The following is a 16276-nucleotide window of genomic DNA, read 5'->3' as shown; positions in this document are numbered from 1 at the left end:
CTTCGGCATGTAGCTCGGTTCCGCCCAGGGGAGCCGGGGTTCGAACCAGTCACCTGCTCTACCCACTGAGCTACAGCCGCCCCATTAACTAAAGTTTAACTAACATATATTTTTATGAACGATGGATATGATAAGGTGTTACCAGAGAAATTAAGAGACAGAAAAACAAGATCAAATGTTTTTGGCAAATAAGACCCCACATATTCAAATTAGGGCCTACGAATTATGAAACTGAGATTAAAGCTGGGGTTGGGAGACTGTAGAAACCAGCAAGAGTGAGCTACATTTTGAAAGTATCCAACCGAAAAAAACCCTTTCCTCCGGTCAGGCCTCCTTCCAGAGCCACTCCTCAGAGAACGTCTGACTACATGGACACAAGCCCACTTCACACTGCCCTTTCAAGGTGGGAATCATGCAGAATCAATACTCCACCACACCGTCTGTGTGAAAGTTACAGAGGTGGAAAGGGGGGAAAGTTTCATTCAGCTTCTGATCCGCCAGTGGAGGTAGTATCAGAGCCTGCACGAGCACAAGCAATCTGATAAGCACAAGCAAAATAGCCAACTAGAACACACCTCAATCTGAAAAGGTTCCCCGGCACGACAGTCACTCTTCACTGTAGGTGTGTGCTTTGGCTATAAGGTTAGCTTGGCTCAGGAGCTGTGTGTTTTATGCTAACGTAAGCCACTACAGGAGTGCATTGCTGTCACAGAGGCCCTTTATTGGGCTCAGGGGCTGTGTGCTTTGTGGTAGTTGGTTGGCGGCTGAACGACAGTTTGTCACTGTCGCTGCTGCTCACTCGTTGTTTGGCTGAGGGGCGGTGCGTTTTGTGCCACCAGCTCTTTTTAGGACCTGCTGGGTGAGCAACATGTTCAGGCTTCTGATAAGAACAAACACTGGAGATTATGCCTGGCTTTCAGTGGACCACTTCATCAGGCTGGGGAGTAGCAGATTAAACACAATACAAAACATAGCTGTATTCTGGCAAAGTTACCAAAAAGAACATGTAATTAGATTACAGATACATTCAGTGAGTGAAACTGAACAGCCGACACAAAAGTGTGTATTTCCTACAGACACACACTCGTTATCAAGATTAAATAAGATTAAATGTTATAGATTAGTTATCCAAAAGTAGTTACTTTAATGCTTGGATCTAGTTAGTGAATACATTTTTTAACAATTAATTACATAGTAACTGTATCGTAGTACATTTTTAAAGTAACCCAACCCTGCTCTTCATGTGATGTATTGACCAGTGACTAAACACAAAGACCTGCTGATACAAACTGATGACTGTCACAAATGGGTTAAAGAGGATCACCTGAATGCACCAGTGCTTTTTTTTTTTCTCTCAGAGTCGAGCTCATGATACTACATTAATTCATCTGTAAAGCGTTTGGTAGAGAGACTTCACTCTTGTGAAGGACACGCCTTCACAGGCTGCGTCATACAGCAAGTCCCTCAGTCGCCTTTGGACTGCTGTGCTTCGTTCCACCCCTCTCTGCAATGCAGTCCAACATCCTGTATGTAAGGGGAATTCCATCTCCGTCCTTATGAGGACTCATAGTAAGTAAAGAAAAAATGGACTGTTGCATGTTGTTTTGGAGTTCCCCTACTCCTGGTAACCACAGCTGTTAAAAGAAATCCTTCACATGGAGAAGTAGTTGTTCTGACTCATACAATATTCAACACTTTCTTCCCTCATTTCAGAATCCATCTGCCTCACTGCTTGGTTCATCTCTTGGTCACAAGCAAGTCCAAGTCTTTTTCAGATAAAACAATGAGGCTCATGCAAGAAGCACCCGTACAGACACTATTGTTATTAGGTCGTAACATCTTAAAGAATTTGTGGCACTTTTTGTTGACCCCAAAATAAGGCTTCTTAAATGTGATGCAAAGAAAACTAACAATTTCTCACTTAAAACCATGATCTCCAGACCACCGTCATATCTTTCGAACTAGCAGCGATCAGTGCTGTCTTATTACACAATGACTGGTGGATGCCAAAGTGGTAAACAGTTTGAACTGTAGACAGTATTCACATGGCGGCCATTTTCCTCTGTCATCCAATCAGGCTGGGAAACTCAAATGTCATACTGCTGTGTTCCAGGTTTAAAGTTGAAAATGGCAAGGAACCTGACAAATCATTATCATTTCACTGCTTCCCAACTGATCAGCAACTGAAAAGACAATGGCTCCGAAAAGATATCGGGCCATACAGTATAAAAAGGTAAAGCAATATGTTTGGAAACCTTTTCACTGACATCAGCATTCAACCACCTCCTAGTTTACATTATGATTTGATTACATCCAGTGTGATTTACTTTCAGGCTTTATTAAATGTGTCTAAGATGTGCATTCATATTTTATAATTAATTTAAACCTTTCCTATTGCATTGTGTAACATGTATCTAATGGTACTGTTAGCTAGGAAATGGTTGAATGCTAACTTTAGCTGTTGTCTTACTGAAGCTACTGGGTTGAAATGTGGCCTAGTGTTATCAACATTAGAGGCAGTTGTGTATATAACACAAAAATAGCCTTTCTTTAATTAAATTAAAAAACACATGCCAAGATCTGTGCCAACTGAAAGATGCAGAATTGACTCATTTAATCTGGAATCAAATCTGAGTCCACTAAGGATTTTGAGGAAAAAGCTGCACAGCACAGCCACAAGAATTTATTCAGGTACGGTTTATCAATCTACAATGTTACCTGATACAAAATAAATCACTTAACTTAAGACTGGGGGGCTTTTGAGAGGGACTGCTAGGGGACAGACTTTGAGGGAAAAATAAAACTAGATTCATGCAGAGATTCTTACCTAAACTAACATTTCATGAAATTGTGAAAAGTCTGTACACTCCATTTTGGATGAGCTATTCTGGAAGCTTTTCAGATCGAATCCTTTACTTTTCCCTCTGAACATGACATTGAAATCATTTTGTTTAGGAAAAAAAAAATCAATACTCACAGCCATTTCTTAGCAAATTGTTAATGTGACTTACATTTTGGGAGAAGTGGGCAATTCAAATATTGGTACATCTGCAACAAAATTTAAACATTTGGCCTTAAAGCAAAACCAAGAAAGTTCCTTAAATCCACTGTGTGAATGAGGCTCCTGCTCATGAGGATCCAAACTCTGAGGTAAATTCAAGCATGAAACTTAAATGAGCATACTTCTAAAAGAAATTCAACCTCCAACCCTCAAAAGGAGCCGATTCAAACTATCCATTCTATAAATACCATGACAAAAATATAAATGCTCCAAAATCACAAAGGTCATCCACAACATACGCTGCATTCAAGTTATGGATGGCCTATAAGCCTTCATTACCACATGCGTGTGTACATGTGGGAATGTGAGTTTCAAACTACATGTGGTTGATTTTTGCTACCGTTGCATTTGCTTGAGAGGATGCCAGAGGATTGGGAAACTGTTGAGAGTTTGGTCTTTCCATTGTGTGCACGGCATGAGCGTCAATGCTTCGTTGGTTGGATGGACAGCAGGCTGCCGAATTTGAAGTGCTGGATCACGGGGAACTTCTCCAAACACTGAGATGGAGGCGAAAAGAGAGAGACCATTTTACTCACATGAGAAAGATGAGGAAAAAACATGGAAGCAATTAAACTTCAGTGATATTATGTGTAAAAAAAAAAAAAAAAGAAGCTTTAAAATCATTTTCATTTTACAGTGACTTATAATAGAGTGAATGGTGTCTCTATCACAGCCACTCCGCTCACTTGTTTCTGCACTATGTAACTTCAGTGAGAGAGTAGCATCACTACTAGCATCAAAACGCTTTACAGCAGTACATCACACACAGCAGCAACTATCAGGGACTTTGGTGAAACAGGATCATATTCTATGAAGATGTTCTCTGGTTTTAGCTCTAATGTCGTCCCGGTGTGCTGCCTCAACTCTCTGATCTGATACAGTGTCCTGAAAGCAACCTTTAGCTGCTGTGTACTGTAGCTACAAGATAATACTGCAGCTTTGGACCACTGGGAGGAGGTTTGCAAAAGGGGGACTGGAATGGAGAGCAGAACTCTACAGACATCGTGACAGAGGTGAAGAGACCAAACAGGACTTTGATGGAGTAAACACACGACAGGTATTCGTCTTTACAGCAGACATTCAGCGAAGCCCAAACCCGGAGATTTAACCTTGACCTGAAGTGTTGCCATTCACTCTTTACACTGGCCTTTCACTCTGAACGGGTTCAAAATGGTCATGGACCTGTCCTGAGGAGGCTCTTTGTGCTTACGGACACAGACCCAGTTTTAGGGAGCAGGGGTGGGGGTTAGGGTGTCTGCGGTGGGGGTTGGGAGGCTGCGCTGGGGGAACACTGTGGAACTGAACTCTGTCTGTGCAGTGACACTATCAGTCATGATCATCTGAGCAGAACTGGGGTGGAAAAACAGGCCTCAGAGAACGTTGGTATGAACATATACACACACATCAATGAAGATTTGTAAAATCATTAAAGGGTCATTGATAAAGTCTTCATACAAAACATGTTTTCTACTAACAAGAATGGTGTGTCTATCATAGCCTGATGTATCTTCTTCCTCTGTGCCATAAAGCTCCACTGTAGTCGAAAAACGATTAAAGAGGTCATATTCTACTTTTTGGGTTTTTGCTTTATTGTGTTATGTAGCATTTTTGTGCATGTAAAAGCTCCGCAAAGTGAAAAAGCCCCAAGTCCATGCCAAAGGGAGTTACTCTCTCCCACATAAAACACTACTCTGCCTGAAACGCCTGGTTTGGAGTCAAGCCTTTCGTAACTTATGTGCATCACTATGTAACAGGCGATCTATAAATATATATTTTTATACATTTATAATAAAATATATACACTCCAGTCAGTCAGCAGACATACAGTTGCTACTGCTCTAGCAGCGTTATTTTAGATCACACCACCTTGCTTGGCATGACCCAGCCTACTCTGCCTCTGATTGGTTACATTCTGCCTGTTAAGTAATGTGCATGTGCAACTCTCACTAAAGATTGAACAGAGGCGAGATGTCTCACTCTGTAGCTAAAATGGAGCATTCAAGACACAGTGTGAAAAAGGATGCTGCAGCAATGCACCATATGAGAAAAATAATGTGTTTTTGAAAATTAAAGTATGTTAACCTATTCTACTAGGATCCCCCAAATAAAAGTAGGAACCTGAAAATTTGTATAATATGACCTCTTTAAAGACAGACAGTGAGCCACACTGCTGCACTGGGAGTAGGGCTGGGCCTGAACGACCTTAAAATCATGTCAAAGTACTTTTAAGCTAGGTCACAATACATAAAATGCATCTTGATATTTTGAAATCTCCATAAATGCCACGATTGGGCGATAAAATCATTTATCACAATATTTTTGACAATACTGTAGGTATGACAATTGTGACTAATAATAATCAATAATCATCAGTAACATGGATGAAAAGACTTTCGATTAATCGAAAATCAAAGGCTAGCTTAGCGTTAGCCTGCAGCTGCACTTCCAGACACTTATCCCTTGTGGGAAAACAATTAACTGATTGCCACCGGCAGCATAGGAGATGTTGGGTTTATTTTCTTTTTCAGAGATCTTTTCAGGGTGAGAAATTAGCACCCACCACTGGCCAAATGTGGGTAAATTTAGCCAATCAGAGGCAAAGTACAGCCCAGAGTTGCCCAGAGTTGCCCAGAGTTTAGACGTCTATCTGAAAAGCTAAGAAAAGCAAAGAAAAAACTCAACATGGACAAAATCATGAATGTCCTTGTTTGCTTTCTTGATGATGACCTGGCCAAAGTAACAACACAGCATCTGTAAATAAGTGATAGTAGCCATCATCAGTTTAGCAGTTCTTTAAGGACATATATTTGACTGTTTTTTTCTTTCTATCTTCATAATTTATTTTCCATAATTTCATTCAGTTTTAAAAGAAAGCACTTCATAAGTTTCAAATTGTCAACTTGTCCCTATAAGGTTACTGCAGTATTGTTTACAGCTGCCATTCACATGCATACTGCAATGCACATACTTCTATAGTAAAATAAATTGTGCAAAGCACATACGGAGACATTATACTGTGCAACAGAGAATTAAAAATGGAAAACCATGAGTAAGAATTTTAAATAAACATTTTCCATGTGATTGTTTTGTTGTTGTTGTTGTTGTTTTTTTAAACCAAGAAAACTGTTACGATGGCTAAATGCTAAATTTCCAATTGTGGATCTTTTATTGATTTGTTTGTGAAGAGGGTTTACTCTGGACAGATTTTTGTAACAAACTGAATTTCTATCTTTTGTTGTTGATTGTTCAAAAGCTGAATGTTGGAATTTCTGTTGAAATGTTGGAATGTTGAAATGTTTAAATGGAAAATAAAATCAAATCCAGACACCCCTATGCTTTAACCATATAATATTGATATATAGCCCAGCCTTAACTGAGTGACATGTTTCCTCACCACCATGAACACATACCATGCCACAAACACTCACTAGGGCATGAAATGTGGATTAATACGCAACTGAAAAAAGTCCCCCGTAAATACACAATTTCATCCTGTTTGAGTAGCGTTTAATAAAAACTAGAGTCCAAATATTTTTCCTGAGCCTTTTTGAAAGTGCAACGATATTTGTGAATCTTTTAGACTCACATCTTCAGTGAGAACTAAAAGCGGAGAGCCACAGACAGTTTGGGTCTTTTCGTAACATTTAACGATGAGAAAAATATAGAATGCCACCAGGCTAAGGGTTCTTGAGTGAGTTGCCTTCCTTTAAAGCAGTCTGGCTTTTATTCATTTCCCTCCAGTATGTAAATGAACTTGTTGAGACGTACAACTCGCTTGTCTTTGACAACAATAAATCAGACATGATGTACGTTCATGGGGATGAATTATCCCTCTCAAGCAAGTTTCATGTCTGTGCTAGTTGAGCTTTTATAGTGTGCTGAATTCAACTGAAGCCTGTAGCTGCCCTAAGAAGTAGAACAAAGACAAACACTTACACATGACTTGCAGTAAACAGGCTACAATCTGCTGAACACAGGATGGGGCCTTTAAAGTGTACAGGTGAGAGCTGTGTGGCTGCTCTTCTTTTCAAGTATGGACAAGGCATACAGTGTAATTCTGTCCATTCAAGTCAAGCTAACAAGCCAAGTCCACCTCCCATTGTTTCCCTGAGTCTGTGCCACTTCACACATTTAGTTGATGTTCCATACAGGCTCCAGAATCGCCTCCTCTCCCACACAGAAAATGGTGCATTCGGCTCCTTCTACTTGTAGTTCAGCTCTCTGCCCCAAACCCTGTGTGGGGCCAGGAAAAGGGAGAGAGGAATGCAAGTCTGCTGATGGCTGCTCCAGGCTTGGAGGAAGGTTGGGACAGAGGGAGGGGAGGATTTAATGGAGGGAACGCAGAGGAGGAGGAGGTGGGGGAGGGAGAGGCAGACAGCTTGGCCCCTCAGCTCTTTGGGAAGACTCACAGGCTGCTCTGGAAAACACAGGATGTGGGCATGCAGGCGGGGAGAACGGGTTTAGACATCCCCCCAACCCCACCCCCACCCGCCCGCCCACACACACACACACACACACACACACACACACACACACACACACACACACACACACACACACACACACACACACACACACACACACACACACACACACACACACACACACACACAATTCCATTCTCTCCATTCCTCTATTAACCCTTTCCTGCCTCTCTTCCACTACCCACAGCAGCAGTGTGTCAGGGCGTTCTGCTCACAGTCGGCTTTCAGCAGTAACCTGATTTCTTAAATGTCATGTAAACAAGAAAACACAGTTTCAGTAATCAGGGTGAAGGATTTACAAGAAATCAAGTTTGTACGGCTACATTTCTCTCACTGGTTTCTTGACCATGTATTGTTTAACATGGTTTCTAACGGGCCTCTTGTTTGAATATGTGCATTTCAAAAGCCTTCATAGGCAAAATATGCCCGCTAAGTAGGGCTGCACGATTATGGCCAAAATGACAATCACGATTATTTTTATCAATATTGAAATCACTTTATTAATCACAATTATTCATTATGTTAGGCAAAACATATCTTTTTATTGCACTTTCTTTTTTAAACAAACCGTATGTGAACAAGGCTTCAAATTGAAACTTAAAATAATAATAAATCATAAATAATAAAATAAAGACAAAGACAAAGGGCAAAAAATAAATATGCCATTGCAGAGTGCAATCATAAAGTGCCTGGGTTGTATGGGTTGGCGCTGGACACGGACGGGGATTTAGTGGACCAGCGTTAGCTTTGGCCTTCATGCATTCATCATATTTGGGTTTGTGGTGTTTTTTCAGGTGGTTGAATAAGTTAGTTGTGTTGCCCTGTGGCGCAGACACAACTCTGAAAAGAGAAGGAGTTTAGGAAGTTAGAAGTTTTAGAAGTGTAGGGGCGGGACACCGCCGCGAAATGTCGTCCAGATAGAGACAGAGTGAGCGATTATTTCAGGGTTGAGCGACATCGCTGGACGGAGCAATATCGCTCGCGACACGTCAGGACAGGCTGATTGAAAAGTACACATTCTAATCACTTTTCCTTGCTCGCGTCGCTGTATGTCAGGACGGGGTGTCACACTGTTGAATATAATTTGAGGCTGCCGCTGCTGCAGGGTGCGCTCGCTTGCTATTTAGGCAGCTTAATGAAGCCCTAACCTTTCGTTCACCCCCTGGTGGTTGGCTGACTATTGGGTTGAGAAAGTGCTTGATTTGATATGCAACAGAGCCCGCTTTTTAAATGTTAATATCGCGACGATCATCTTAATTTAATCGTGGCAGCCAAAATCGTGATCGTGATTAAAATTCGATTAATTGTGCAGCCCTACCGCTAAGGGAGGTAACAAAAGACAATAACATGATGTTGTGCATCTCTGTACACAAAACAATCATGTTGTTGAGTGAATGAAATACGTTATCCCTTTAAAATTGATATAAACTCTCAAGTCCAGTCGGTCCAAAACTTCCAATTAGGACATTAAAAAAACACACCGTCAAGCTTAGGCATGGGCCGGTATGAGATTCTGACGGTATGATAACCTTAGGCAAAAATATCACGGTTTCACAGTTTCACGGTATTATGATTACAGCTCTAAAATGTGTATTTTGAATGTCTGTATTTTAAAACAAAAAAAGGAAAAAACTTTTTAAAAAAAACATTTCACATCTGCTTCTCTTCTTCACCTCATGTCAGAGAAACTAGCTGGTGTTATCCATCTTAGCAATAAAGATTGATGAAAAAAAAAAATTATGGATAACTTTTTTTTTTACTGAGGCAGATATGGTAACTAGCATGCTAAGATGGATCTATCTTAGCATGCTAGTTAGCATATCTGCCACAGTAAAAAAAAAAAAAAAGTTACTATCATAGAGATATAGAAAAGATAAGATATGGTAACTACCATCTGCCTCAGTAACAAGCTCATTTCACTAATGTCAGACGCTAATACGCTTTCAAGACAACATTAACTTTACTTTGAATTTAGCATACAGCGACGGGTGGTGCTCCCGTAGATGCGCTATCATATTGTATTGTCTCCTCACGCTGCCACTGTCCGCAAGCACGTTTTGCACGGGCGACCTTCTTCCTCCGAGCCGTGGCCGTCTGGCTTTTTACGGTACCGCAGGAACGGTATGACGGAAAATTTTAGTGGTTTTGAAACCTTGACTTTTTCATACCGTGGTATACCTTGAAACCGATAACCGGCCCATGCCTAGTCAAACTTTAGTGTCACAAAACATGCTGTTCCTCTTAACTCAAACGCACAGCAGTAAAAGTCTCTCAATCAAAACGAAACAAAAGTAGTGTGGGATCATGGGAGTTGTCTTCATTATTAAACAACTGCCATTGCTGATCTATCTAGGTCAGGGGTCAGCAACCTTTACTATCTAATGAGCCATTTTTGCCCCTGTCCCTCGCCCAAAAAATCTGTCTGGAGCCGCAAAACATACTTGTGTCTTATAATGAAGGTAACGAAGCCTAGAAAGTCTAAATTAGCCTATTATTGTGAGCATGTTAGCATTGTTAACAATGCTTGGGTACTAGCATGGCTATACAGTATTAAGCTAGGTTCACATTACAAGACTTCAGTCCTGATCTTCCACTCGCCAACGTTTTTTGGAGATAACTAACAAAAAGCCCCATATCAGAGGCAGACAACGACGACGACTCACGACGGTCAGTATGTGTGAACTGTTCAAAGATGTGATCCAGGAGTCCAGGGACAGCCTGTCGGCGTGTCGCAGACGTCCACTGGATATCTAGCAGGCTAAATCCCTGGCTGCATCACAGAGTTGGAGCCAGGGGTGAGCTACAAACAGAGAGCAGACACTCCTCTCCTCTCTCCTCTGCTGTCATCCGCAGCAACTCTCTGAATCAAGTCTTCTGCATCTATTTGTGTATTTGTTTTTTCACTGCAAATCAGCACACAAACAACTTGAATGCTTGGACTGCATCACTCTTGTGTCACGTCCTGAATGTGTAATCCTGTAATATGTGACCCCCTGTTGCTGATCAGTCATGTAGTGAGAAAATCACAACTGCAAGACTTCAGTTTACAAGACAGAAAGTTGTGCTGTGTGAATAGTACAGTAATCTGACGACTTTGAAAGACGAGTAGTGTGAGCCAAGTCTTGCTGAAAAAATTAATGGGAAAATTGTTTAATACAGGTTTAATCACACCAGTATTTTCAACAATTTAGACTGAAATCGGTTTGTTTCAACAACATGTCATGATCAGTGGATTTGTTTGTGCAGGTGAGGAAAATTTTTGTATCTGGAAAATTTGTACAGTGATTGCAAACCATCCCCACAGAGCTGACCATAGAGATAACCAAGAGCGAATCAAACTGGATGAATATACATCCACTTTCATATAACCTTGCTCTGCTGTGGCAAAGCAGAGCACAAAGCACAGACAAAGATCTTCTATAGCATTCTTTATGTTTTTATGCCTTTAGGTTTTTAGTTTTGAGTCAGCCAAGATTAAAACATGAACTCCTTCTACACCAAACTACTTTCATCAGTATTATGAATCACTAAAAAATTGGACTGGCCAGTGACAATGAGAGAGATTTAAGTACCTCTGCCTTGTACATCCTGATGAGGCCCTGGTTGACTTTGGACCAGGAGGGAACAGCACTGATGTTCCACAGCTGGTTGGAGTGTTCTGCAAACGGACCTGTCTTCATCTACAGAACAAAGAGAGAGTGAGAAATTCAAATTCAAAAATACCTTTATTTGTCCCCGGGGGGGGGGGGGGGCAAAAGGAAGACGAGATAAAGAGGAACAAGTGAGTCATAATCAGAGTAACTCGTCCACGACTGTGACAAACAGTAGATTTGACAAGGATCCAAAACAAAACTCACTCACTTTGTTAATTACGTTGGAGGATAACAAGAAATTCTGCACTCCTGTTAAAAAAACTATTCCCTGTACATTGAGAGCAAACTTTACCAGTCAAATTCCTTGTTTGTGTACACATACCTGGCCAATGAAACTGATTCTGAATTCAAGCATGTTCATTATTGCATATGAGCGGACGCAGTGTGTGTGTGTGTGTGTGTGACCAGGCTTAAGACAAACAATGATGCTTGATAACCATCGCACTTCAGCCAGTGTATGAATCATAGTTCATTTCTTTAGTTCATTCGACTACACCGCAAGATTGAAATTATTTCAATAAGATAACTTTTAAAACTTCTTCAGTCATCTTGAAATCATTATTAAAGGGAAAAACCCAAAATCAGTTTCAGAGAATCTCTGTAGGCTGATAAGTGGCTTTACAAAGTTTCAGTTTTCAGTAGGGATGTCCCGATCAGGTTTTTTTTTACCCCGATCCCGATCCGAGTCATTTAATATTTAGTATCTGCCGATACCGAGTCCCGATCCAATACTTAGCCCTAACTAATATTTTCCTAGATAATACAGCTGCATTAAGAAAAAATCACCTGCATCCAAGCTGTTCATTAATAGCTTTTTTTATTTTGTTGAAACAAAGTAAACACCTTCATATGTCTCTTTCTTATTCTGCATATCCTATTGCAACTTTGGTTTTCATTTGTTTTTTGTTTTTTTAACAAAAACACCAAGTAAACAAAGTCAGTAACTAAACCCTGCTCCTCTATCACGGAGATGGGCTGGTTATCAAGAGCGATGAATTCAGTTCCCTTCTCTGTAATATTTGTTGCCATGTCGCTTACTCGAGGATATTTCTCTTTCCTTTTGAAAGCATCCACGAGTGTTTGTTGCTTCGGTGCCTTTGCCTGTATTGCTTGAGTGAACTCATGTTTTTGTTTATGTGCGTATCAAATGTGTAGTATTAAATGCAGCTCTTGTGTTACCAGCTCGCGAAACGGCCGTATTGCAGATGTTACGTGTCGCCGTTGGACTGCTTTCACTTTCGCTTTCTAATTTGAAATATTTCCACACTGCAGACATGTCCCGATCCCGCGATCGGGACATCCCTAGTTTTCAGTCATGAAGCTTTGGTCAGCCTGGGTTGAGTCAGTCACAATGGATTCCAATGATAACCCATTTTCATGGCAGAAAAGCCATATTCTGGCAAAACTATGAGTTTTTGGAATATAATGAGCTTATTCATAGACAGTGGAGAAGTTTTACACTGTGAAAATGGGTCACCAGCAGCATCCACTGTAAATAACTACACTAAAGCTAATTTAACAATGAAATGACAAACTTTTTATACGTATCTTTAAAGTCTGACTTTCTTAAACATTTGTTATGTATAGTTTTTAAAAGGGCACCGCTGGTACAAAAAGGGGATGTCAGAGATGCTGTGCAAGTGATAATGAAGGAAGTACAGTCAGTATGTCCAGGAACAGATCCTACTGTGTAGCTTACAACAGTCAGGACTCCACAGATAAACCTGCTGTTTAATTTATCCCAGGCTCCAGTGCCAGGCTCCAGCTAATTCTGTGCAAATGGTTACACATTCAATTGAGGTTACACATTTGATCGATTTGTGAAAATATATATATATATATATATATATATACATACATATATATATATGTGAGTGTGTGTACATATTTGTGTGTGTGTGTGTGTATATATATATATATATATATATATATATATATATATGTGTGTATATATGTATATATGTATATATATATATATATATATACACACACATATATATACACACACGCAAGAGCTCTTATGTATATAAAAAATAACACATAAAAAAAAACAAATTAAAACAAATAGACTAAACGTTGCTGAGCATAGGCTTGCTGAATGGAAAAGACCTCGTCCAGCCAGAGTTTCTAACTGTTAACATTCTTACTCAAACCAAGAATGGGATGTGGTTAATTGTTGTATGTACCCATGGCGTAGCATGAACCTCCCCAGAAATGTAACTGCATGTTGCAGCGACACAGACCAAAGGATTATCATTGGTCTGCTCTGAAGCATCGCATGTTCAGCCTTCTCTTCTAGTGCTTAGCGGCTGTGCTAATAATGGGGATTGTGACCTGTAGTTTTCCAAGTAAATATACTACACTCATCGACTGTTGCAGTCCCTCTGACCGGCCAAAAGGGCCAGACTTAAAAAATTCAAACCGGTGTTTTAATTTTCCTATAGCTACCATTGCATCATCTGTGCAGACTTTTTAATCAATCTTCATATTTGACTTTATTTCCATGATGGTATTGAAAGACAGGTCTAAGAAATGTTTTTTGGAAGAATAATAAATACCAAATGAGGAGACACAAACAAATTATAGGTTTGAGATGGAATTTGTAAGAAGACATACAGTATAAAGAAAAACTGGTCACTGCACTGCAGGGACTTTAGTCCCTGTGGAGTTCATTGATGCTGCTGGCTGGCTAATCGATAACCGGAACTTAAAAGCTGCACTTGCTACAGCTACACGCTGTTGATGTTTAGAAATGCAACTGTGAACTGTGGAAATGATCCTGTTATGTTGTATTGAACCGGGTTAGGTAGCCTATAAAACTGTGATGGTTGTTGTTTTTTCCTTCTTTTGGGGCTCTTTTTCAAACTAATCTTTAGGTCTGTCCTGAAGATTATAAGCAATAAAATAAGAGGAAGAATGAGTGTGACTAAAATAATATGAAAAACAAGAGATGTTTTTCCTTAATCACTCTTGAAAATGTTGATAAAAGCTACTGAATACATTGCTTTTTTATTACATTGATTACTCCGCTTTCAGCAATGTAATCAATTAAGTCAAAAGAACATGCAGAACAAAAGGCTGACTGTTGTTCCAGCAATCACCTAAATAAAATGAATAACACTGATTCAACACTGAGTGTGTTAGCTTACAGACAAACAGTCAGAATATACAGAATAACACCAGCTAGTCAGTCACTGTGACACTGACAAAAACAAATGTATGAATGAGTGAGGACTATAGAGCGTTTTCCCACCATTTTCTCCCAAGAGGCAGAGGAACCCAAACCCTCGGGCATCAATCTAAAAACCAGCTCCTTTTTCCATCCCCCCATCCCCCCCTCCTCACACGGCTCCAGACACTTTCCAGGGCCTCGCATGAGAACACATGGGGGAAGGGCATGGAAGAGGGAGGAAAGGGGGGCGGAGACAGCCCATATTCCCTGGAGGAAGGAGTGATTCACAGCAGCATGTGGGGAAGGAAGTGACTCATGTTTGGGACGACACACACACACACACACACACACACACACACACACACACACACACACACACACACACACACACACACACACACACACACACACACACACACACACACACACACACACACACACACACACACACACACACACACACACACACACAGCTCTGTGTGTGAATTTAAAAAAGAACATGAGTTCGAAGTATCCACATGTGTGTGTGAGTAGGAGGAAAATACTTGGGTGTACATATGGAGTGTTGCATGTATGCTGGCCTGTTGGAGCAACAGTCAACACAAGAGGAAAAACAAAAAAACAAGGTGGCAGTGGAGTCTGAATAAGGCAAGTAACCGATCCAAGACAGGAGAGTGAGTGATCATGTTTTACCTGAGTCACTTGCCAAAGAAAAAAAACAGTGCATTTAACATGTTTTGTAATCAGTTTAACCCACAGCTAAGTTGACTTCATCAGTCAGACTTAACTGGTTAACTATTAAACCAGTATTGTTGGTTATTGTTGCCATGGTTGCGACAGTTAAATAAACCCTGCCCTTTGAGTAATAACAGAGGTTAGAATGTTGACTGGAACCCCCTTCAGTGTGTCCCCCTGTTGTAATGGACACCTACTGGTCAATCAGACAATGGTATTTTCCCTGTACATGCTATAAATAAATTGGCCCAGTAGCTCAGTTGGTAGATTGTGCGCCCAATGTACAGAGGCTGTGTCCTGTAACCTGCATCATTCTGTCACTCTTCAGCTGTCAAATGGGATTGATTTTTTTTGTAACCACAAAATTTGTGTTGTTGACCAATGGCAAGTAGTTATGACAGTGCTGTTCAACGAGAAAATGAAGAGGCAAAAAGTCATTGTGGTCTATTAGCTGTGTTGCAGCATCTATGTTTAGCGCACCTATCTTAGCACAAACTGCTTCACAAAATAGGACTAGTTTGCAGACAGTTAAGTGACAGGAGTTAAAGGAACTTGGGGCAGGATCAAGAAATAAGACTCAATAGTGACACGACGGCCGTTGCGGCCGTTAGGGTAACTGCAGCCATCAGCCAAGCCGGTTAGGGAGCGCGCATGAACTCTTCACAGCAGTGCAGCTGATGCCTTATCCCCTATACACACAAAGCAGCCAGGAAGTCGGCTCGCTGTGTGTAGCGACACACAAGCACGGCGATTTTTCGTTACGGTTGATGCAGTCTGAAAGGCACAGGCGAAAGCAAAGACGGCATATTGGGGGACAGAAATATCGTCTCTGATACGGGATTGCTGTGTCTGAATCTTTCCTGATGTACATTGTATTATTTGTTGAGAACAAAATGTAACAACAGTCAGTGGAAACCAAAATCATCAACCCATTGAGGACCGTATTCAAAATCACACTTGCATGAATTTTATCACAGCAACTCTTAATTGATTTAACTCTTAAAGGAATAGTTCACTCTAAAACAAAATTCAGTCATTATCGACTCACCCTCATGCTGATGAGAAGTCCGGTGTAGTTTTTTATTCCTCAAAGTGCAGCTGGAGACCCGCAGTGCTTCCCTCCGGCAGGAGTAATCCATATAACGAGCAGAGGTGGTGACCCAGAGGAAAA

At 40.7% G+C, this 16276-nt stretch overlaps 1 protein-coding gene across 2 annotated transcripts in view; it reads right to left on the bottom strand.

Moving 5' to 3' along the window:
• Positions 1–1120: 1120 nt before the first annotated feature.
• The window catches only part of ptpa (protein phosphatase 2 phosphatase activator), a 37945-nt gene continuing 22789 nt past the window's right edge, over positions 1121–16276 (bottom strand). For both annotated transcript variants that reach the window (XM_084383036.1, XM_084383035.1), the window contains exons 9-10: positions 11118–11225; positions 1121–3558 (exon numbers count right to left, since the gene is read on the bottom strand). In XM_084383036.1, the coding sequence (XP_084239162.1) occupies positions 3484–3558; positions 11118–11225 (183 nt within the window). In that variant the 3' untranslated portion in view covers positions 1121–3483. The remainder of the gene's footprint in view (positions 3559–11117; positions 11226–16276) is intronic.

The sequence above is a fragment of the Pagrus pagrus genome (assembly GCF_965226575.1).
Source record: "Pagrus pagrus genome assembly, chromosome: 19".
Lineage (NCBI taxonomy): Eukaryota > Metazoa > Chordata > Actinopteri > Spariformes > Sparidae > Pagrus > Pagrus pagrus.
The sequence above is the reverse complement of the archived record's forward strand: the minus strand, read 5'-3'. Positions and strand labels throughout refer to the sequence as shown.